At 40.6% G+C, this 26,234-nt stretch overlaps 1 protein-coding gene across 1 annotated transcript; it reads left to right on the forward strand.

Annotated features, from left to right (window-relative positions):
• Positions 1–659: 659 nt before the first annotated feature.
• Positions 660–19,770, forward strand: LOC308331943 (brevican core protein-like). Its single transcript, XM_080787495.1, has 14 exons — positions 660–984; positions 7,445–7,524; positions 8,226–8,600; positions 9,320–9,494; positions 10,111–10,238; positions 10,604–10,897; positions 11,242–12,093; positions 12,393–13,214; positions 15,887–15,994; positions 16,367–16,525; positions 17,252–17,334; positions 17,487–17,631; positions 18,022–18,204; positions 18,682–19,770. The coding sequence occupies exons 1-14, from the start codon at positions 968–970 to the stop codon at positions 18,807–18,809; spliced, it is 3,549 nt and encodes a 1,182-aa protein (XP_080643621.1). The 5' UTR covers positions 660–967; the 3' UTR covers positions 18,810–19,770.
• Positions 19,771–26,234: the final 6,464 nt, after the last annotated feature.

Consider the following 26,234-nt stretch of genomic DNA (forward strand, 5'->3'; position numbering starts at 1 on the left):
ATGTTCATTCCTCATTACCAGTACAGTATCTCTGTATTGTAGTGTAGGCTACTAGGTTTTACTGTACAATGCTCTGTGATGCTCAAGGATTTTGTGGTACATAATTGTTTGCTACATCTTGTGCATACATCTCTTTTCAAAAATGCTGCATGTAATCCCTCATTATTAGAGGAGCATTAGTATATTCAGACTGATTGAGATGCAGCTGGTTCACATCACTCACTGTCTGAGATTCAATTAAGAGATGCACCAGGGATTAAGAACAAAGCATTAAAACAATAGGGGGAAAACATTTTAAAACATAACTTTATTTATCTATTATTTAATGTGAAAGGGACACCAGCCTAAATGTGCCTTTGTCCAGTGTCATTGCTGTTAGTGTGGACTGTAGCCTACTGGTGGTGGTGCTGCTGGCTGCTGCAGTACCAGATAGCATCTCAGCCTCAATTGTGCTGCGCTCGCTGCACTGAGTCAAATGGCAGCACACTCTGCCTCCGCCAAGGCTGGCTTATTCAGGAACGCGTCAGTGCATTTCTCATTTTTTCCTGCAGCAAAACATTATATTGGCTAACTCATGATTTCAGCTTTCGCCTAATAGCCTATGACATCAGTTAACTTAGATGTCATCCCTCCCCGTCCCCTTTGATGGGCATACACCACCCTCTCCATCCGTGATTGAGTGGAAAAGTGGGCAGTTCGGGATTTCATATTGGTCTTTCTTCACTTTACCCGAACTCCCTCTTTCTCTGCATCCTTTGGAGTCGGTCGGCCGCCAGTGCCATACCTGCGTAGCTCTCCCATAGTGTCGCCTATACCTCTGCCAGGATAGCCGGTGTTTGAGCGTCGCAGTGCCCGTTGCCTACGCACTGCACCAAGTTCTCTGGAGCCGAACAGACTGCTGCTCACCGGAGAAGACAGTAACTTTTACTTTTACATCAAGAATTAGATTGATCGCTCAGCCGCTGAAATGTTAACAAGAATGCGGTAGGTCATTAAGTTACGCTTTTAGATTGATGCAATAGCCTACGTTGATGTGGTAACTGCAGTGCATAGCGCATTTTGCTATTGTTTTGTTTCATTTATTACAAATTATTTGTAAAAGCAAATTGTATTATAGCGTAGCCTACTTTATTTTATTTGTTTATTTCAATGAATAACCTACTTTGCAGGCTAATGTAGGTTATGACGTTTCTACGTGACGTTGTTCTTTATCTACTTTTAGCCAATGATTGCATTTCCTTCATAAACTAAGATGATATAGAGAATTAAACTTTACTCTCATATGCCATGGTTTATTTTAGGTTAAATGATCTTTTAAATAGCTATATGTAGCTTATTAATTATTATACAACGGTCTTTTAACTGTTTTAAGTAATGAGAATACTGTAGAGCTCTGTGTCAGCCTATAGTAAGTTGCCGTGTCAGTCAATGGTGTAGTAGTGTAGCTACTATATATTCCCAGAATTTGGTAATATGCCAGAGCATTGTTAAGTAGCCTAGCCTACTACACATTGTTCAAATAGGACCCGCACTCTTATCCACTCTCCAAATTTAACATAGGACTACTTGTACATTGTAGGCCCTATAGTGTACCACTTTAAAGGGAAAGTCGACTTTCATCCTCCTTGCCTTATCCTTTTTTGCCCCTGGCAAGTACATTTAGAGGAACATTCACGTATGTTAGCAGATCATGAGTTTATACCAACACAAAACCACCATGCTGTTGACAAAGTTTCACTGAGAATGTTTTCTTTGCAATCCAATCTACTGATACTATTTAAGCATGTAGATCAACTACTAATATTGGATGGTGACCAACTGCATTTAGGAAATTATAGAAATTATCATTTCTTAAAAATAAAAAAATAAAATCACTTACCGGTATGTTATGAAAGGGGAAACACTACTAGACTATTACTGTTTTAGGTGTGATATGTCTTTGTTTAAAACAAAGTGAACACCCTATCTGATGGTGCATTTTCAGGTGGGTTGCCAATTTCAGCCAATCGGCAGATCAGCTTAAAATGTGTAGTGTTTCAGTTACATTGTCTCCTCACTGCTCACTTCTTCATGCACTTCCAATTTCACTTGTTTATCTTGAATTCTGTATGAGTTCTCTCTCCTGATTGGATAAACTTTGTATCCTGACCTGAAAATGCATTTTCTGTATACTAAAGAGCTGGACTGGAGAGACAGGGAGACCTGCCCTGTTACTGAACAAACTATGGCAATGAATCATATACAGAGCTATTTAGTAAAATGTATTTTAGCAAAGAAAATGATGCGCCTTTAAATCGGCAACCCAGAATTTATTTTAAGGAATAAAACATGATTTACTTTAACCAATCTTATTCTGTATTATGTTAATACAATATTAAAACCCATTTTGGGTGGGAACCCATTTTGGTGTTAGCATTATGCTTTAGCTATTGAAAAATAGAAGATCTACAAAACGACTGACATAGAAACATCTTCCTGCTCTCCCATTGAGACATTTAGACCCCGGTGCTGGCTTGTAGATCAGCTATTCTCTGTGCGCAACTAAACGCATTAGATAAGACAAGGAAAAAAACCTGGTTACATCATTGAAGTCTGTCTGCTTTTCTTCAGGTCTGCACCTTGGAAGATGGGAGGCAATGACCAACCTCATTCCAGCTGAGCTTAGTACATGAACTAAGAAAATGGTGTCAAGCGAAAGTTTGACCTGGCTCAGCTGAGATCAGGAGTTATTTCCCAGGTCATTGAGCAAATAATTGCCTTGTCTGGACTGACCTTGAATTATAGTACTGCAGAGGCCCCATGAGACATGAGTTTACAGTAGCTTGCAGCTATATGCAGGTCTAGGATGTATTTTTTCCACTTTCACAATAAACTGAAAGACATTTTCCTTTTTGAATAGTATTTTTAGAGAGATTAGTTGGAACATTGATACAGAGACAGCATCCCAAACCAGGGAGTAGGGACACATTTCTAGAGAGACCACATCTGTTGGTCTCACCATCCTGTACTTTCATCCCAATTTTGCATGCCATGTGCACAAAGGCACGAACATGTAATCATCGCCGCTTCTGTTAATCTGCCTTTCTGTTTCTGCATGAGCATGAGTTAGGTTTTGTTCTACCACTACGCAATGCATTTAAAGCAGCTTTTATTCACTCTGCAGATCTGGAGATGCACTCATATGACTTGTCTTTAATCTTAGTTTGTTTAAAAGAGAAAAGATGCCACAGGAACTGTGACCATGAGGGCAAATACCTCCGTTCAAAGAAGGCACAAAATAACTGCTGGTATCTGGCATTAAGGTCCGTTGTCATCAGTCTGACTACATTAGGATGAGCTCAAACTGGTGTTTAAACATACTTTCACAACACTTATACCATTTGAGACAGGACAGCGCCTTAATGTGACCACTCCTTCTCTAGAAAGCCGGCTCTAAATGATCCTTAGTGGTTTTTCAACTTCCCTTGCCGTCCCTGAAAAAATAGAGACGAAGACAGAAAGTGAGCAAGTGTGCCAGTGCCCTGTCCTTTAATTTTCCCCCCGAGGCTTTTTGTGAGGGAGTTGGTGCAAAGTGAAAGCTAAGTGTGCAGCTGTCCTCCTTGCCTACTGCTCGCCTTTTGTAAGACGCTTTCTTGTCAAGAATACTAATAGTCATACAGCCTATGGAGTCCACCCAGCTGGCCAGAAAACAACAAATAACACTTATTTGACCACCAAACAAGGCTATTTATTAGACACAAGTGTGTCATGTTTGCAACTGTTAGGAGCAGTGTATTTGATATACAGCTGCAGGCAGCAAGAGTGGAGTTAAGGCTAATTCATACTTTGTCATTATAAACAGAAAAGTTTTTATTGTAAAAAAATAATGTTTTAATAACCCTGATTAATGGCATTCTGCATTGTAGCATCTTTAGTGCACAATTGTATTGATGAATGTCTATAGTCTAGAAAGATGACTGACTGATTAAATGTAATACATATCGCCTAAATATGAGTGAATTTAATGCCTGTTCATTAGCAATTTATGTTGGCACAAAGAGATGGGCCAAACGTTCTGACACACACACACACACACACACACACACACACACACACACACACACACACACACACACACACACACACACACACACACACACACACACACACACAGAAGAAACAAATGCAGACAGACACTACCTCCTCTGTGCTCATTTATAGATATGTTGAGAGGCTCTTTTTTCACAATTTACCAATGGAGACAGTGATTTAGGGGCAGAGTTAGTAACCCCAGCAGGAGTCCAAGAGTCTAAGGAGTTTCCCTCAGTCACATCAAAAGCAGGACTAGCCCAAATGTCAAAATGAGATACAATGAAGACGCTAAATATTATGAACACTTCAATCTGCCTTCTCCTGCAGTAGGCTACTGTACATCTCGGCTTCATGACTGAAGTTGAAGTCATTATGGATTTATATCTTTCACCTCTCATCAGTGTATTGTAATATAAATGTTGTGTATGTGGCCTATGAACACAACTAATAAAGAAATAAAACACTGGAGAAGGGAGCTCAGGTTTACTGGTCAAAGCCAGAACTGACACACATCAATCAAGGGTATACACTGCAGCTGCGCAGGACCTAAGAGCATCTAGCACAAGGCAGAGTGGTCTGCCACATAAAGTAGATTAATTATACAGTAGTCTCATGCAGTTCAGTGGTTAACATCAGTTTATCTAGTACAGCACTGAATTATGTTGGAAAGCAGACGGTAGCAAAATAACAACAAAACCTGCTAGTGACCATATGTAATATTTGCTTATAAGGGCATCTTAACAACCTTGAAGTCTACTTTCTAAGTGTTTACTTCACTTGGAATGGACATCTCCAGCTCATGGCTTCTGCGTCGAGGTCATACTGTATACGGTCAGCAGGGAGTGTGTTAATGACAGGGGTCCGACTGGTGGTGAAGCATTTGGCAGCATGTCCCCATGCTGTGGAGATGTATAATAACTTTTGGAGGTGATGATAACTAGCATGTGGTCGGATACCAATGCTCCCAGCTTTCCCTGGGTAGCCAGAGAAGCTGCACATGTTCATGTCTGGGTCTTCTTATAGGCTTTTACAGTAGCCTAATGTGCATCAGTGACAACCGCCACTCGCCCAGTTTTTGAGGGGCGTTAGCCCCTCCTATAGCCTATACAGGTTTAATTTAGTTTTTCCTTAAAAAAATGCCATTGACATGGATTTGTTTTGTCCATATTTGTTTTGTCTGATAATTACGTCAAGATGTATATATAGCGCCCCTCACTTCACACGGATGTGATTTTTAGTTTTTGAGGGGCTAGCCCCTCCTATGCCCAGCTTTTGTATGTTTGTGTGAATCATAGCAATGATTTGATTGGCTGAGCACGGAATTGAGATGATTTGATTGGCTGAGCAATGTACGTATTGAGGATAAAAAGTGAGGGCAGAAAATTGAAGACACTTATTGTGATTGGCCGGACTAAAAGTGAGGAAGCCAATTGTGATTGGCCGGAATGTGTGAGTGTGTGAGTGAGTGTGCATGTAAAGTTCTGGGACCAGAGAAGAAGCTTCCTTCTAGACTAGGGACTTTTACACTATGGTATTGTTCGACTCTGTTTTATCACCTTGTGTACATTCATGCCCATAATTGAGTGATATCCTCTATTCTGCATCTATTTGATCCCATACATTCAGTATATCTTCTGTATCAATGTCAAGTATATCTTGACATTGATACAGAGATAGAGTAATCAGCAAGTCATTAGACTTCTCTCACTATTCCCAACTGTCTTTAGAAAGTGAAATTGATGTAAGAATGCCTTCCAGTCAGGAACAACTTAACAAGTATAGCTATAGTATGGCAAATTAAGTAAATCACATCCAATTAGGTGCATCAGCTGGCTGACGTGGATTTATTTTGTCTTTCTAGCCCTAGTGTGCACTGCATGCAGTATATCTCTACTGTCGGCCTCTTAAGTACGTATAACCATTGTTGGCAAATACAGAAACACAGACGTGTCAGTATGGTCCTACTCTGTAGGTGGTCCCTGCTGCTGGAATAAGGCAAAGCTAACTCACATGATAATTAGCTGTGGAGGAAATAAAAGGGTACAGTACCATGTAACCATTGTTCCCTGCTAGTGACTGGAAACAGAGCGTTAGGCTAATTTATACTTCATCGCACAACTGTGTCAACACTTTCTTTAGTTGAAAATAGATATTTTGTTCGTCATACAACACAGTCAGTCGCGTGACACCATTTAAATAGCCTTGTGGGACATCTAGGACGGTACAACAGAGCACATAAAATACTAACTGAACAGAAAGCTGAAATGGTAATTTAACGGCATTAGTCCTTTTTCTAGTCTAGTCTTACTGTTTACATTTTATACGGTTTTGGCGGAGGCACCCAGGCACTAACCTGCTCATTGGGCACAGTTAGGGGTTCAGTCACAGTGTTTTGCTCTGGGTCCAGGGACCCAGGTCCAGGAACTGGGAATCTGTAGCTTGCAAAGTTAGGTCAGTAAGATATACTCGAGCGGCTTCATGCTATGCTCAAGTAAAGGGCACAATACGCTGGGGTTAATACGCTGCATTACTATACTATGTGGGTATACTGTATGTACAGTGTTTGCAAGACCCACATATCATACGCTGATGTGGCAGTCAGCTGACCAATTGGGCGGGGTATTTAAGTTCAACTAAGACTGGATTCTTCCTGCGTTCCTTCCTCTGCATATAATAATAATAATAATAAAACTTTATTTGTATAGCACCTTTCATGACATGAAATGCAGCTCAAAGTGCTTTACAGAAAAATGGAGAATAAAAGAAAAGCAAGGCAACAACATTAAAAACAAGCAGTAATGCAATACAGTGAGGACATGAATAACAAAAAGAAAAAAGAAAATATCAATTAAAAGCAATGTTGTAGAAGTGGGTCTTGAGCTGAGCTTTAAAAATGTCTACAGAGGCTTCCTGACGAAGGTACAGTGGGAGCTTGTTCCATGCCGACGGCCCGTAGAAGCAAAAATCTGCTTCCCCGTATTTTTTTGTTGCCATTTTTTTTGGCAAAGCGAGCAGGCCAGCAGTGGAAGACCTTAGGGGGCGGTTTATGCGTTCCTGGTGTTGTTATGTTTGCTCCCACCGCCACCCCAGCACCACCGGTGGGCTCTGCTATTCCTGTTCCCCATGGGGGGTTGTTATTGTATATCTATCTCCCTGCTCTTAATGTTTAATGATGGTGTTTAATTGTGCCGAGCAGGGAGAAAAATGTAGCAGGGCCGAACACCAAGATTAAATATTATATAATAATATTAATTAACCAATAATAAATATTGGTTAAATCTATTTATCTGACTGTATATGGTTGTTTCAATGTTTCAATTTTCAATTCTATGCTCTTTTAATCCCCGCTCTCTGTTCCTCTTTACCTTCTCAGACCATTTCAACTTATTTCGTTACTGTGTGCAGTCTCCCATCTCACCTTGGCCTTCCCTGCCCGAACTCCACCTGCACAAGGTACTGTATCATGGATATATTGTTTGTAGTTAAGGATCTTCAGAGAGAACCTTTTAAATACCGGTAATATTTTTTAACTACTTTCAACCTGGTGATGTTCATTATAAGTGATCATAAAAAAATAACATAACAGATGTACAAGCTCACAATGCATAGTAGTAACGTGATGCAATGCATTGTGAGCTTGTAGATCGGCATATGACACTGTCGTACGAGTCGCGACATAGTCGTTTTTAAAATCTGCGGAAACGCTCTGTATGTATTATATGATAGACTAACTAGAGGAGCCATTCTGCCTGTTTGTATTTGGCCAGCTGTGGCGGGTTCACCTTGATGGGTGGGGTGTCGAAATCGGCAGGTGAAGAGATTAAGGGGCACAGGTGTAACAAGCCAGTTAATTGCAGGTATGGGCACATGGGGAGATCATCCGTTTTTTACCGTCTAGGTGCCCATTTCTATTTGTAATAACAAAACTATGCAGTGATTCATTCTACACTCTTCAGTTTCCCGTGCCCAGCCGAGTGGTTAATTGTTTAATAATAATCATTATTTCATAATTATGCATGTTCCCAAAGGTGATTTTTAATAAACTTTCTTTCCATAATTTTTTTTTCTTCATAAACACGCCATGGTTTGCGCAGTTTCTAAAGATTTCTATGGAAATTGCCAGCAAAGGTTTCTTCTTGGCTCTTCTCCATTAGATGTCCAGCAGCTCCAGGTGAATGTCCCCCACGCAGGTGTTCTGTCTGCCGCGCTGGGAGGCTCCATCACCATCCCCTGCTTGGTGTCCCTGTCCCCCACACCGGCCTCCGTGTACCCTCCCATCGTACCCCGGACCAAGTGGAGTGTGGTGGCTAATGATGGGGAGGAGACGGAGATCCTGGTGGTACGAGGTCACAGGGTCAAGGTCAGTGAGGCGTACCGAGAGCGGGCCGCCTTGCTCAACTACACCGACTCGGCCGAGGACGTGTCACTGTGGCTGGGGGAGCTGCGCTCCAGCGACTCAGGCTACTACCGCTGTGAGGTGCAACAAGGCCTGGAGGATGCCAGTGACCTTGTTCAACTCCAGGTCAAAGGTACCTACATTAGGTTTTCTTCACACTCATTCCAATTATTGTCTCCACCAGGCCGAAGGCATGGGGAGAGAGTATGTTTTGCACTCCGTGTGTGTGTGTGTGTCCGTCTGTTACCAGCTAATTTCCGGTTAACCCAGTCGATGCCAAACTTTGCACACACACTCCCTAGATGCCAACGATGAACCATATTCCATCCTGATTGGCTAACATTGGCTTTCAAAATTTGCAGGATTGGCCTGTTTTGAACAAAAACCCTCAAATCATGAACGCAGTGTGCAATTTACGTGAAATCTTTCACAGACGTTCCTACTAGGCTGAGGAATATATCCCACCATTTTCACATTGGCCTGTTATAGCGCCACCAACAGGTGGATTTCTGCAAAACACATTTTTGGAACAAAATGCCTCAAATCATCCAATTGCCATCCAAGGCATAAGATTCACATTGTAGCGCCACAAGGAGGCCACAACCTGACCTGCCCTGGTGGAGACCTGTGCCTTCTAGTTTCAATTGTTATGTTATCTAAAATATTATGAAGGAAAGAAAAGTTATTTTTAAGTGTGTGTGTGTGTGTGTGTGTGTGTGTGTGTGTGTGTGTGTGTGTGTGTGTGTGTGTGTGTGTGTGTGTGTGTGTGTGTGTGTGTGTGTGTGTGTGTGTGTGTGTGTGCGCGTGTGCGTGTGCGTGTGCGTGTGTGTGCATGCACGTGTGCGTGCGCAGGGGTTGTCTTCCACTACAGGGATGCTGTGGGGCGGTATGGATTTTCCTTCAGTCAGGCCCAGCAGGCTTGCGAGGGCATTGGGGCTCACATCGCCACTCCTGACCAACTGCTGGCCGCCTATTATGATGGCTATGAGCAGTGTGATGCTGGCTGGCTTGCAGATCAGTCTGTTAGGTAGCCTATATTCCATAGGTTTCTAACCACATCCACATGAACCCTTGTGTCTCGATTTTGGGCATGTTATGATAGCAGAGCAAAAATAGACGAACATTCGGCGAAAATAGCAGATCTACAAGCTTAAAATCTAAGTTTGTAGATCTGTTATTGACGTACGATATAGTACATCGCTGCTGTCAGGCAGAAACCTCCTATCTCCATATAAAAAAATTGTGTAGTAGGAGCTTGTCGATCTGATACTTTTGATACTTTTGAATTTTAATTGTGAAAACAGTTTTGGACATACCCGATAGAGACGACATATGGTTCAAACGGTTAATTTCCAAAATATAGGGATTTAAATATGCATGGAAAGAGATGGGACATTATGTGTTGGCAATCTGTGCTTACATCGTTCATATTAATTACCTATGGCTGAACCACTACTTCAGCCTACACCTAAAACACAGTTGTTGTCTCCACCAGGCCGAAGGCATGGGGAGAGAGTATGTTTTGCACTCCGTCCGTCTGTCCGTGTGTGTCCGTGTGTCCGTCCATCCGTTACCAGCTAATCTCCGGCACCGTTAGTTAGTTGTTGATTCAGATTGTTTGCATTCTTGCACCACATTCACAGATATCCAATACAAGTGCCACGTGAAGGTTGCTATGGAGACATGGAAGGGCAACCAGGAGTGAGGAACTATGGTGCACTGGATCCAGATGACCTATATGATGTATACTGTTATGTGCAGCAAATCCATGGTAAGAATAGCCATCAGTGTAGGAAGATACAGTAATGAATCCTGCATAGGGGAAAATATTGTCCCCCCCCCCCCCCCCCCGCAAAACCCCCCAGAAATATTTGTCTACACAGTCATATAATAACAAGTGCAGTTACTGCATCATCATATTCAGTGAAAAGAAGGAAGCATTTCAATACAAAATGCTACAGTCAAACAGATCAAATGAGAAGTATTCCATGCTGAAAGTGATACTGAATACATTGGTTTTTTTCAAACAAGCACAAGCTTGTTTGAATCGGTCACGATGCTCAGAGTTCTCCTATTCACTTTTAATGCTGGGATATCGATTTCTGTATGTTTGTAAGTAACGATTTGTGTTCACAGGGGAGGTGTTCCATGACCCCAACCCACAGCAGCTGTCATTTGAGGAGGCGCAGTCGTATTGCAAGGCTGCAGGGGCGGTGCTAGCCACGACGGGGCAGTTGTACCTGTCGTGGAGTACGGGACTGGACCGCTGTAGCCCTGGCTGGCTTTCTGACGGCAGCGTGCGTTACCCCATCATCACGCCCAGGGAGAGGTGTGGAGGTCACCAAGCTGGAGTGAAAACCGTCTATCGCTTCAGCAATCAAACTGGCTTCCCAGAACCTAACAGCCTTCATGATGTATATTGTTTCAACGGTCTGTATATCTTTGATACATTTTGGGTGGTTGAATGCAAAATGGAAAATCGAATGTATTTGGTGTTTTTGTGCAAAGTATGGTATTTGTTATGTTCCGCCCTGTACTTAAGATATTTTTGGGGGGTGGGGGACACATCTTAAAGTTTATAATTGACTATCTTGAAAATATAGTATTCTGGAAACCTAATTTTGCTAGCCACGGAATTGAGTTACATACTATCCTTTAAATATAAACAACATTGGTTCTATTCTTCTGATATCAATCTTTTTGTAAAAGGTGTTACACTTTTTCAAATGGTTGATGTGTAATCAATTCCTTGTCAATGTTATCAATCCCTGCAGAGAATGGAGGTCCTCATACCGAGTCTCCCATGGACTACATGGCCACAGAACCTGAGGACATTGGACAAGATGTGGTCATTCTAATGGAACCAGCACAAGAAATACGTTTGACCCTCCAGTCTGAGAAAGTGGAACGAGAGGCTCAGAGCGTGCTAGAATCCATTGACATTTCCCCTGGTCCTTCTGTTGGGGAAGACCTGGTTGAAACACCACCCACAGCTCTGTCCATCATCACAGAAACTCCAAACGGCACCACAGAAACTCTAAACAAGCCCACATCCTCTTTGGACTTCCTCCAGCCCTTTGATGAAACTTCACATCCCACAGAAATGGATGACAATCTCCAACATCCTACGGCATTTAATGCTAGCAACACAACAAATGCCTCTTATCCCCCATTTACCACATCATTACTGCCCAGTGACAACAACGAGACCGCTTCCATCCATGACCGAAACGTCAGCCTTCCACAGTTTGAAGTATCAAACCCAGACTTTCCTAAACCATCGTATGAGCCTCACAGGCATTATCAGCCAATGCCAGACATGAACCTTACAGAACACGAGTCCCAGCTATCTGATGGTTCCAAGCACTTCCAAACAATGCCTGAGACCAGCTTAGATTTAGACGGATCCGAAGCCAATTTCAGCAGCCAGGGTCAAGTGAATACCACAGGAAGCACCTCTATGACCCTTGATGCCACAATTCACCCAGTGCAGACATCTTTCTCAACTTTGTCCCCAGGAGAAGTAGGAGAAGATCTTAACCAAACAGCCCAACCGACGTTCTCTTCCCACGGTGACCTAACCTCCATGTGGATCCCTTCGGAAGGCTCTGCAGATTATTTACAAGGTATATGACTAGTGAAATTGTATAATTCTGATGGAATGTGATTTGCAATCATAGCATGTTATGTATAGATGCCAAGTGAATTTCCTATAGGCATCCTATAGTGTGTATAGTTTCAATGTACATATAATATTATACGGCTTAGACTGATGATAGGTTCTTGGTTTACCTATGATCATATATTACTAGATTGCTATTACTATGCATTGGATGTATTCCCTAGTTTTTACTCCGGATTAAGAGCATCTGCTAAATGCCTAAATTGTAAATATTTACTCAGGTCTCATAATTTTGTTTTTCAGACACTGAAACAGACAGTCCCACTGCAACGGCACAATCCTTCACTTCCAATTCCATCCCCCACCTGTCAGCTTCTGTCGAGGCCACCGCCATTCCTACAGAGTCTCAGACTGGACACGCAAATCCTAGAAACTCGTCTAACGTAGGCCAAAATATGAACTCTACAGCAGCACGTTCTTGGGTGACCTCAGCTTCTAGACAAGAAGGTAGCACCAGCATAGAATTTGGTGAAACCGAAGAACACATAGTTTCTGAAGTGGGTTTATCCACCACTAAAGCCTCAGAGCTGTCCAACACCTCCCAGTTATCTGCAAAATATCACACATCGTCCTACCGATTAGATGCCGATCCGACAACCACTGACCATGAGGATGGAAGTGGGCATGAGCTAGCCACAGCTGAACCAACGCTAGGAGAAGAGATAACTGTGCTTGCTGTGAATCCCCAAACAGCCCAGTGGGAGCTGCTGCACACCACTGACACACCCCAAGAGTCTCTAGATGATGTGGAGTACACCAAAGTTCCCTCTTCGAATTTCTCAGCAGTTGCTCCAGGTTCCACAGCAGAATCCGACGTCTCCAGGACAGAGCCCAATGCTGCTACTATGACAACCTCCGTGAAGTCGACATCACACTCTTGGAGTCCAACCACTTCAGTGGCACCGGGTTTCCATGAGCAAGCTGATCCACGGAAGGTGATAGGTCTTACTATACCACCGGTGAATCAAGGCCGGGTGGACCCTGAATTTAGTTTCACCCAGCCGCCCACGCTGCTCATTTTGCCCAATGAGAGGGCTGCTGTGGGCAGTACAGGGACACTTTCAGGTAACCTCAAATTCACCCTAATGACCCTAACTGTCTTCTTGCTTCTCAATACAATGATTCACTAAATCCCTGGCCTCCCCAACCTGCCTTGCTCCTTTTTTCTGTAAACCACAACCTTTCAAATGACTTCCTCAACTTCATCTCTCACTCCCGTCTAAATAAGACTACGTTGACTGTTCCCACTTCCTCTTAAAATACCCCTCACCCTTCTAATTGTGACTACCCTTCAAGATACTCACACCTGGGATGTCTTCCATTTGACAACTCACAACTTTCAACAAGCCAGTCTAGTTGTGCATGATGTCCCCCCCTCACCCTTCCCTCACCTAAAGAATGACTTCTGTGAAGTACTGTATTGTCTGGAATATCTGAATGTTTCAGTGCTTCTTCTGTGATGAGTTTCCTCTGTGAGAGTGATGTCCAGGTTAAAGTGCTGCTGAGCCGACATTGTCATAGTACATTGATGATGATCAATGGATTTAACTTCAACCTCCCCAACCTTAGTGTTTTGACTGCACATCAACATCTTCTGCCTAAACTGTCAGAAATCATTGAAAGTTTCTTTCTGCGTTGATCTGGAATGAACTAGATAAGGGACTTGAACTTTCACTTGACTGTAGCAGTACTAATGTTGAATGTGACAACAGAAATATTGAGTGATCAAAGCAACTGCAATAATGTTTTTTTTTATAGATGATGTTGTTTAAGAACAGATAGAGTTTAAGTTGTTTAGCTCCAAGTTGCGCTCTTTCATCAGATTTAAAATTCTCGTAATTCTAGATGGACTTGTAATGATATTGTAGCACAGAATACCATGTTTGTTAAGCACAAACAATGTTGAATCTAATGTTAGACAGGCCTGGTGATAGAGCTGCATTGTATTAGTAATACTGTGTTGGTTAAGTAACCCCATTCCATATATCTTTATACTATAGGTCACTATCTGGGTCATGGACAGTAGTTGAATGAATCACTGACAAATGTGTTATTTTCCTTCAGCTCCATAAATGATATAGGCTAAAAGTTTGATTTGTTTCCTTAGTGTTACCTACTTCCTTACTGTACTGCCCTACAAAGCCAGAGTGCATTAACTATGAAAGTACATATACCAGTAGGCCTAAGTGATATTACACTAATTGTATAAATGTTCTTCAGGTAATTTCATTGGGATACACAAATAAGTTGGTGTGACCAAAAATGTATACTGCACTTTGGCTTTGTAGGGCAGTGTACATTGTTCAGGCCGTCAGAATATAGGTGTAGATAGAGCTGTGTCAGCAGCATTTAATTGGAGGATTAATTCATTGGAGATTAAGCTCACTTCTATGTGGAGACAATACCATTAAACTGTAAATCTGCATAAATTGTTAGCCTTTGATAAATTGTTGAGATTCTGAGAAGCTGACATGGAAATGACTAATGAAAATGAATTCTGAACCAAAGAAAATTTGCATATTCTTCAAATCACCCCCACAAATACTTACACCACTTCAAATCATTACAAGCATGTTTTTCCTTAATAATGTTGTTGATGCTTCTTGTATCAACTAAATATGCCACCACAGTCAATGCCAGGCAATTGGCAGGCATACATATCCCCTTCATCATTATCGTCACATTGGATGCACTTCCTAAAACAAACCTAGGCCCAAACCGCACCAATGCAACTCTTTGCAACAAAACAGTTTTAAGGACATGTCACACCAATGCAACATCTTGCAACTGCCACTGGTGATAATGGTTTCATGCAACTCCATGCAACCATAGTTGCATGGCGAATCATTGGTGTGGTTTGGGCCTAAATGTTTTTATTTTTTCTTACAATGAGAGTCCTTTTTTTAAACAATCAATAGGTTCCATAACCTGCAGCTCCTGCAACATGCTTAGAAGAACCCAGTGTACATTTTCAAAAACATCAAGGTCTATTTTTATTTATTTTTATTCCTGGGGTGATATCCAGTTATCCACAACTCTCTCTTTCTTTCTTTCTTTCTTTCTTTCTTTCTTTCTTTCTTTCTTTCTCTTTCTTTCTTTTCACTTGACTGCATGTAGCAGTACTATATTGAATGTGACAACATAAATGTTGACTGATCAAAGCAACTGTCTACCACTTTGGAACAAAACATATCTTAATGGTAAGATCTCCTGGTCTATTAAAACTGTTTAAGGCCTGGTGAATAAGGTAGGCTACAACAGGGAACAAGCCCACCTTCATAATCTGCTTCATATTGGACTTTTATCATAGGCATGGAACTAGTTTGTCTGCCTCATAAGCAGAACACCTTAGTTTACGGTATGTCATTACCTTTCTATAGCATTTTCAGATTATGGTTTAATGTATTTTAATTTATAAGAAAATAATAAGATAAGAGGCAGTCCTTCCATGTATAGTCACAGGTTGTCTTTTAACCCCCATCACAAACTTTGAACACGATTTATTTCTGCAGCAGCTTGCTCTGTTTGCACACTGCACTCCCTGGTGGCTCTTAATGGTAATTATAGATCATTACAATAATTTGGTTTAATCACCCTCAGAATCCGACAGCTCTTTTTGCCTATGTCTTTCTGACCTTTTCCTCTTTCCTGACTTCCTTGCACTTGAAATTTACACTCTCACAAGTCTTAAACAATATGATATGCAAAGTTGTTCTAGCCCCTTTGTTCTGTTTCAGATGTTTGTCTGGAAGACCCCTGCACCAATGGAGGCACTTGTACTGAACAGAGTGGGCTTCCCAAATGCCTCTGTCTGCCAAGCTATGGAGGTGACCTCTGTCAGATAGGTAAAGTGTTCAGCTCATTTGCCTCTGTCTGCCAAGCTATGGAGGTGACCTCTGTCAGATAGGTAAAGTGTTCAGCTCATTTGCGAATCGTGATGGAATGTATTTTTTCATTTCAATGTATTCCCAAAACAGGTCCCACATGATACATTGTATAACAACAATGCAGATCTCTGAGTATCAGATGAAATGCACTGCAATGCATACAGTACCTTTTAAAATGTTCATAATTTGCACTATTCTAATTCAGATTGCTCATAAGTATTCCTGGAACAACTGAGTAAAAACTGAAATACTGAACAAAAACTGTTCAGGCTGACTCGGGGGGGGGGGGAAAACGGCTGTAGATTTGGTTTTCCTTTGTCGTTCTTCCAGACCTCGAGCAGTGTGAGCCAGGCTGGGAGAAGTTCCATGGTTTCTGCTACCGTCACTCTAGCCAGCGTCTGAGCTGGGAGGTGGCAGAGCAGCACTGTCGCATGGTGGGCGCTCACCTGGTGTCCATCATGACCCCAGAGGAGCAGAACTTCATCAACAGTAGGTGCATGGGTTGGTGCATGGTTATAGTGCAACACAGAGTGATCTGGAAGGGTGGGTGATTGAGGTAGACCTTTATTGATCCCACGGGGAGAATTCACGAATGCACAATGGACAGTCTTAACATCACGTCCTGTGTTTTATGATTCAGCTGACGGCTTTGCTCTGGGGGGAGCTGTTTGCGGGGCAGGGCCGAAGTGGTGAGCTTCTGATTGCCTGCCCTGTTGACCTCTTTACTCACTAGGCTCTAAAAGCTGTAACAGCCGCCCCATCTTTCCTTATGCAGTGGGTTTACTGGACATGAATCACTACCACACAGTAAAATCTTCCATGTTCATTTAAGTCGGTGTTAAAATGTAACCATATGGACCCTTTGCACACTCTCAGAGTTACAAATGGATAAATTAACACTTTTTAAAGTTTAATTGGAGTCTCTAGTTGAATTATGTGCCGTCCCCAACCCAATAGGTCTAATGCTCGTACTGTATGTGAAACTGACTAATATTCAACCCCAAATTAATGTTTAGGAACTGTCACAACCTGCAGGCCTCAGGGGGCCATGACAGAAAGAAAACTCCCAAATCCAATTTAATTTAAAGCCGTTAATGAAGAATTTCTGTAGCATTAGAAGATTCAATCTTGAATGATTGTGGAATGATTGTCTGGCTTGAGAGACTATTAAAATCATGGATTGAGGACTGTTTTTCATCTTCTCTGCCACACCAGGTAATTACAAAGAATACCAGTGGACTGGACTAAATGATAGGACCATTGAAGGGGATTTCCGCTGGTCTGATGACAACCAGATGGTGAGTCAGATATCATCCACTGAGCAGATCATACCACAATCTCATTCTAATCCTCAATTTGCAGTTTTTTTATCATTCTCTTGTATGTACTGTAAATCACCGTTGATGTAATTGTACAGTGATGTGTTTTTCTGTACTCTTTCTGTGTGTAGCTCTATGAGAACTGGTATAAAGGACAGCCAGACAGCTATTTCCTGTCTGGTGAAGACTGTGTGGTCATGGTATGGCATGACGAAGGGCGTTGGAGTGATGTACCATGCAACTACCACCTGTCCTACACATGCAAGAAAGGCACCTGTGAGTAGAAACCACATGTTTACTCCCCTGCCGAGTCTGGGGTAAGCTTGTGTAGATCGGCCATTTCCAAATTGCCAAAGTATATACCGGTAGGTCTGACCTGAAGTGGTTTTGTAATAATAATAATCAAAATCTATGAAGTAACTAGTAACTAATGTTTTCAAATATTTATAGTGGAGTAAAAGTACAATATTTGCCTTTGAGATGTAGTAGAGTAGAAGTATAAAGACGAATGTATTTAATACAGTTCTAACGGAATTAGAACTGTAAGCAACAGAAATGTAGTGATGTGGAAGGGGAGGTTCAGTGCCCCATCTAGCGACTGAATGTTGCCTATAACACCTTTAATGTCTTTGACATTCCATTCACATGACAACGTTTTACCAACAGCTTCATGCGGTCCACCACCCAAAGTGAAAAACGCATCAATTTTCGGGAAGGTTCGTCAGAGGTATGAGACCCACGCAGTCATCCGTTACTACTGTGCAAAGGGCTTCCAACCAAGACGAAACCCCCTGGTGAGATGCCTCCCTGGGGGAAAGTGGGAGAAACCCCAGGTCCTCTGCCACCCTGGTAAGTTCAAAGATCAGCCTACTACTAAGTTTAAAATGGGTAGCGTTAGAAAATGGTTAAAAAAAGAAAGACATAATATAATAACTCAGTTAACATAAATGATGTGTCATTTATACACACATAATCTCAGATATGATAACAGTAAACCTTTTACAGGCATTGTAAGTTAGTAGTTACAGGGTTTTTTCACTCATGCTAAACTAGATGTGAATGAGCTGAAGTACTTTTGCGGTTGCTGTACTATAAGAGAGATGTCATCTCAGAAGACATACTGTACAAGGCAAAAAGGTGCTTGAGTCAATCTATCCAAGGGGTTGGAAAACAAATTATATTTGTTAAGTGCTTGAATCAATCAATCCAAGGGCTTGGAAAACAATGTAATGTAACATTTAAATGCATTATACCTTTTACGGTTGAACGCTTCTTTTCTTTTTTTCATGATATTTTATACGTATGTTCGGTGTTTATTCCTTTCAGAAGTAGCAAGATCGGCTCAGATCACTAGAGTCACATCACTGACCACTGGAAGCCCTGAGATGATTGAGGAGGAAATGACAACCACAACTGAGCCTCCACAGTACTGGAATATTATGTTCACAAACTAAATTATCCCATAGTTTTATCATTTCCTATCTTGAAGCTCTACTGTTGTAATATGAAAAGGTGAAACAAATTAAACATGCAAGGGATACTGGCACAGCAGCAGCAGGACACAGGCCAAGGAACCATAGTACGATTTTATTACTCAAGACCTCTAGTCTCACAGCAACTGATTTATCATTTGTGGATGGGGAGATTTTGATTGTGAGCCAAATTATCAATAAATCCAGAGCTAAGCATTATGACAAAAGGTAGTTTCAAGAACCAATTTATAATTTGGGCTTAATCAGATGGGGGGAAATGGCATAGGAAAACAACAGCAGGTCTGTTTTAAAAACTAAAAAACTATTATATTATTAATTTTAATATCCAAAGGTATAAACAGGGTAAAGACCCTCTGTTTCTTCTGGATGTCAACTCTAAATTACCACATGCACAGTCAAATCCTGAGTGTTTACTGTTTTGTATAGGTAAATCTTTACACATTCTCAGAGGTAGCACTTTGGCTTTACTGTGTGCCAACTCCAAATCCACAGAAAGCGCAACTCAGCAATTAACATTTCTATATATTTTCTTCCCTTTGTTTTAAAGAAAACGGTGCTAATACCCTAAAAACCAGTTTACAAGAGAGATTTCCAGTTTTGATACTATTTAAAAGGCAAATATCTTTTTGGTTTTGTTTTTACAATGCCTTCAAATTGTTACAACTCATATTCAAATGTACAAACTAGGATAGAAAGCACAATGGCAGACAGTGTATTTTGCGGCACACAGTATTTGGTCAAGAGAGGTCAACCATGCCTTTATGCAATGAATTTTAAATATACATTTTCATGATTGTTGACCATATCTCACTGAAAGATAGCTTTCGTTTCCTATCGACACAGTTCTGTTCATCAGCTTTATGTTGTAATAAAGTTTGGTAGAACAGAACAATGATTAAATGGCACATTCATCTTAACACTCTGTGCAGTGTGTGTGTGTGTGTGTGTGTGTGTGTGTGTGTATTTGTTGTTATTTGTTTGTTTGTTAGTTATTTTTATTTCATCTCCAAGTAGGACAGGTGCTTAAAGACAACAGCCTTCTTGGTTGCTTTATTTTATTATTATTATTATTATTATTATTATTATTATTTTAAAGAATATAAAAGGAGTGACAAAAATCTAGAAAACAAATATGCTTAGTTTGACAGCAAAATCAGATTTTCATAATGAGCACAAATCAATAACCTTTCATAAATTATCGCCCACTTGTATGTCTCCAGGATGCAATGCACACCCAGGTTCTATTTTACAGCTTGAGTGGAGCAGGTCGTTTGCAGGGTTTACATCACTGATGTAATGTGGTAACTATAACTAGCATGACATGTAAGCAGCCGTTTCATGATCCTACCACCAGATGGCATCATTGAGCCATGATTCATTGAGCCAAATGTAATCACACACTGACCACCAGTGGAATTAATGTAATGCCACTAATTAATGACATGGACAGCCAATACATATAACTGTAACTGCCACTGAAATTAGCCATTTAACTGGTGTGATGCTATTAAGTAAATTAATGATGTGATGACATGACTACAGCAGTCTACAGGCAGTAAAACTTATTTCGATACACAGCACTTGGTTCTTGTGACTAACCCTTGCACTCCCTGCTGCTTTTAAGGTTTGGTGCTGAGTATACGTTTATTCGATTGTTGCACCAAATACATAGACTGGTTTTCCCTGGGATTTCCATTGTAATTTCAAGAAATAATTGCCTATATTATTAAATGTATACTTATAGACTTCTCTTTTCCAAAGAGAGGCCGTTTTCAATTCATTTTATACTTTGTTATACGACATGTCGGACAGCAAAAATAGCAGATCTACAAGTTCACAACGTGTCTCATTTTTGCAATTTTTGGTAATTGTGAAGATTTGTCAAATTACCGGTAGTGAAAATGTGGGAGATTTTTTTTAAACCTTTTGGAATGTTTTAATTTCTCAAACTGTTCTACATACCCAAAATAGCGATGCCGCATTGAAAGTGCCTAAATTAACAAGGAGTATTATTGACTAAACGATATTAAAGCACATTCCATTCCATTACCAGCAAGGTTGCCGTTGAGCAAGGCACTTAACCCCCAACTGCTCCACAGCGACCAACAATAATGGATTGTGTGGGCAGCTCCTCTATGGTGTGAATACGAACATGGGGAATTCTCCCTCCTTTCACACTACTATGTCAATAAAGACAGGCCGTATTAGTAGACCTGATCATCAGTGGGAAGAATATAGATTGGCGGATGTTCAGAGATGTGGTTTCTGGTAGAGCAGGGCTACGGTTCTCAGGCCTTCAATAGACTGACATGACATGGTATGAATGCCGAAGGTTGGTGTCCTTCCTTGGCTTCCCCTCTGCCATAGGGCCAATGGCATGGCTCCAGATGGGGCCGCATTGTGTCCAGTGACCCCAAAGGTCATGGGGTCAGAAGCGGTTGAACAGAGGCCATGTGTTTAAGAGCTGTTAATGGAGTTCCACCTTCTTCCAAAGGACGTGTGGCTCACTAATTGAGGGCCAGCCTCAAGATTTGTCTCCCCACCTCCCACACCCCAAGTACAAGGTCCTTGACATCCAATAATGAACATGCAGCGAGCGTGTGCACTGTATTTTGAGGTGACATCTCTAGGGAATTTATAGGAGGGAGGCATATATTTAGTAAAATTTGTAACGTGTTTAATCATGGGGAACATTTTTATTCCTCGTTTACATTAAACATTAGTTTTAATTTTGTTTAACCAAAGCTTTATTCCTGTTCTACACCAAGGTACTTAACTTTATTTACATAGTGTTTTAAAGATATTGGCACAAACAGGGAATATCCAATATGTCCAATACCATTTTTGCCTTTACTGTCTGTATGTGCACTTGAAATACTGGAAATGATTCCAGGTAATTAGCAAGGTTAGGCCGGTTAACCAGAAGCAGGCAGTATTTTTCAATTAACTCTTTGGATTAAATGCACAAAGGTGGTGGACTTCACAAGATGCTGTTTTCCCTATGAGAATTAAAGCCGTCGGGTAAAAAGACCAGTTGAAAAGGCGTGCCAAGTTGGCTGGGAACCCTAATGATACGCTTTACCCACAACCCCTCACCCCACCACCACAGCATGCTGAGATACAAACAACCATTGTGGCTAATGTGTCTTGCATTCCAATTTGGCCAAATGCTTATTGTTATAGGGACTGAGTTGTCGAACCTTTCCTCTCGTATACAGATGAAATACACATGTAATGAAAAACTAATTATACTGCCTTGCAAATGCATGTGTCACATACGTGAACACACACACACACACACACACACACACACACACACACACACACACACACACACACACACACAGCACAGCACAGCACAGAAAAAGAGACAGATAGCCTTTTCTATATAGTTAGGTAAAATAATCAAAACTATTAAGGCCTTCAGTTGAAAATAATCTCAAACACATTGTCAACTCCACTGTAACAGTTCAGTTCTGTCCTGCTCAAGTGCTCAATAATGGCATAGTTGATATATTTTACTTTCTGTGAATTACTAATAATACTTGCTATTGACATGATAAAAAAACCCTCTCCAACCCTGAATAATAGTTTTGTGAGATGGGAGAATGCCAATTCTCTATTTACTTCCCCACGAAATGAACAGTAGCGTAGGCTAATGGGAAGGGCTTTATTGTTGTGCCAAGAAAACAAAGCTATGCATTGTTGTGCCACAGTACCCTATACACAGGCTACATTCCAGGCATATTGGTAGTACGACATAAGAAGTTCAGTTTCATGGCTGATGTAATTTGGCATCTATGCAAGATAGAAAATCTTTGAGATGAAAGATGTATCCATATTTACCAAGGCAAGGATATAGGACTCTGTCTTGTATGGACAACAATTATTAACCTCATGTTAATCACTGGCATTACTATTCTGGGAATGTAGCAAAACATTCAGACAAAGTAGGTAATCGACAAGTTCACAACATGTCTCAATGCAATGTGTTGTGAGCTTAGATTGCTATTTTTGACAAAGAGATTTGGTGTAGTGGGAAAAAGGTGGTAAATAACTCATTTAACAATAATTATTATTTGAACTCCAGAAACACTTAATTACAAATATCAAATGTAAACACAAGTAAGATCAAGTAAAGATGTTTTCTGATAAAGATTAATATAATGTTATATTGTTTATATTTGAGGTTTTATGGGGTGCTTTGTGCATGAAAAGCTTTTCAATTGTGTAATTTTGTAAAACTTGTTAGAACACAGTTATACTCATAACTGAAGATAGGCTGCCATGGAAGAAGCCAATTAGGTCTACACTACAGGATGTATGGAAATAGAATTTTCACACAATACCAATTTGCACCAGAGGTGGGAGGAGTGATTGCCATGTGAAACAGATGAGACATTATAGACTATAATATAATAGGCCTGAAGACTATTTTCAAACATAAAGTGCATACGAAGAGTAGTGAATAATAATTCTATTACTGATAGGCTACTGGAAAGATTTTTTCCCAAACATCTTGTTTCTGTAATTTGTCATCAAAGCCAAAAAGCAATCAAATTCTGCTCAAGCAGGTAATATTTACTCTTGTAGCTTTTATAAGTATTCTATTAAAGTATAATAGTATTAAGTATCTCATTAAAGTATTTTAATGTGTCATATTAATTTATGCTTTCAAATTTATTTCTAATGTTATAGTTACTTTTATATGACTTTGATATGCTATTGATATTGATCAAACAAAATTACTATTTTGTGCACAATAAGGGGCATTAGGTTTGTGTTTTGAGTTCTGCAAAACAAACAGGCTCAGCTTTAATCGGGCAAAGAACATAGCTTTTACGTCATTTGTGACCTTTTGAAGAAAACTAAATAAACAAATACATATTATTTGCATGTGTTTCGATTTACATGAGATCTCACTTAGGTTATGTTATGTGAAATGATTTGTTTTAATCTCCCACTGCTGCCTCCAGTCCATGGTGCTTTAGGCCCTGCATTATTGTAAAACTCCAGATGGGGGCACACTTGTGATGTTTGGTCAAACAGGATCACATAGGAATCTTAGGATATAGGCACAAGTCCTTCATGTTAGGATAATAATGAAATGTATAGAAATAGATATTTATATGTGCAGGCTTGCTGTTTGTTAATGTCATGCATGTGTCTGTGTTTGTCTGGCTCTCATGGCTTTCAGTCCCCCCCCCCAACCATTGATGATTAGACATCTAAAGTAGCTGTCACCGCCCCAGATCTGTCTGAAACGAATCCTAATGCTCTTAGGTTTCACATGACACATGACCTGCACCTATAATTAGAAGATCCTTAAGTTGATCAAATAAAATAAAATAAGATAATAAAAATAATGCCATTATATAACTTTAAAATAAGACCCTTCAACAATGGATTTGATTTATCTCAGTCAGGACCCCCAAGCCAACAGTCCATGATTCATTTAGGCTACTTATTAGCCATTTTTTGTGTTCATGTTTAATTCATTTTTGTTATTTAAACGTATTTATTTTTACAACTAATTTTGATATCTGGTGGTAGAGGTTTACATGGGTATAGGGCAGGCTATATGGGTTTACCTTATGGTTTGGAAAGAATAATTTTCCCCTCTGTAGCCTTAATATGTAACAGAATTTAGTACAGACTACAGAGCCATATAGCTGAGAGAGTTGCGCCATTGAGGGGTCAGAAAACAGCGCTCGAGCGCTGTTCGTGCAGCCCTGGTGTGACAAGCTGTAGTTTGAAATACATTGTTTTCAACGAGGGCGTCGCAAATAACAGCAATTTTAGTGTGTGTGTTCAACATGGCAACTGTTTTAAAGTATTATAGAGTGACAACTAAAGTCTCTGTAATGTATATGTTGTACTATTACTAAAAAACGATCTAAAATAAAGGAATTTAAGATCATATCATTAAAGCCAGACACTCTTGAGGCTGTTGCCCGAGTCCTGTGCATTCTACCAACTTCCGGTCCAGCACTTGTCACTCTTCGCCTAGTCTAGTATGCTATGCTACACGTACGTAACGTACGTACCTGGTCCTACATGAAGTAGTGATGTACATGTTTTCATTAGTTTCATCAGTCATCTGACAACGATAAATTGTTTAAACAAACTGCTCTTGGTCACGCTGCTAAATGCTTTATCGACCTGCTGAGGCTTGGGGGGTAACACCAAAAGAAGTGACTGACCAACCAGGTACATTGTTTTGTTTTGTTTTGTTTTATGTATAATGCCCAAAAACATGCTGAGGCTTGGGTTTGTAAACAGTCACCAAAAGAAGTGCATGATACTTCTGTGTATCCACTATCCTACCAGAATAAACGGTCAGGAGACAGAATGTTACATGATGCATACTGTAGCCTAATTTGAGCATAGTCTTAAATACAATTCTATAAAACTACAGCACATACAGAAATACAGTATGTTTACTTACAGTGAGTAGGCTATCTTTCTCCAGTATGGTTGAGTCGAGAACATGCAGAAACCTGTATTTTCCCTCTAATATTTGGGGAAAAGTAAAAGTCACTTTCAAATTAGGCATCAAGAGTTCATCATGAAGCCTTAGTAACAGGAACATTAGCCCCTCTCGGAACCCTACATAAAGCTTTTATGAAATTTGGACTTTAACTTGCTTTACGTTGGGTCCCTGGTCATGCTAAGATTTTCCAATGCGATTGTTGGAACGCGGATATATACAAACTCAACCTTTCTTCCATCGGCGCGCTATTACCGCGCTTTTTATTGTGTTTGCTTACGGATGTGCGAACTATAAGTACCTTACATACCTCTGATAAAATCTCCTGTGTCGCGGAAGCCGTTAAGTATTTTTAATCCATGTTTGATTAAAAATGTCGCTTTGATTTCTTCTTGTTTATTTACCGCCTCCCGATGTGCGGTTGGCTTTGCGGGCTACGTCCCTCCCTCTGATCTGCTCCGTCATAGCTGTAGCACCACTAGCTAGCCAGATAGGCGGTACAATGAGGTGTCAATAAACAAGGTAGGAAGAAGCGACATTTTTAATCAATCATGGATTAAAAATACTTAACGGCTTCCGCGACACAGGAGATGTGTCGGTATGGTATGTAAGGTACTTATAGTTCGCACATTCGTAAGTCAATACATGAATAAACATGGTAAAAGCGCGCAGAAGTCCGTCTCATGGCGTGTTTACATTGTATTTGTGTGTGCGTAACTGGCGGCAGCCCAGCGTGGAGCAGGACCCAATGGGTAAAGTCATAAAAGTGTCAGAAACTTTACTACATTCGGGTTCTGCTTGCGGGGCTACAGGAACATATGATTTGAACATATGTTGTATTGACTCCATGCATTCCACTCTGTTCAGGGACACTATCATCTTTTACTTTTACACAA

This window comes from Protomyctophum bolini (genome assembly GCF_963924005.1).
Source record: "Protomyctophum bolini genome assembly, chromosome: 17".
Classification (NCBI taxonomy): Eukaryota; Metazoa; Chordata; class Actinopteri; order Myctophiformes; family Myctophidae; genus Protomyctophum; species Protomyctophum bolini.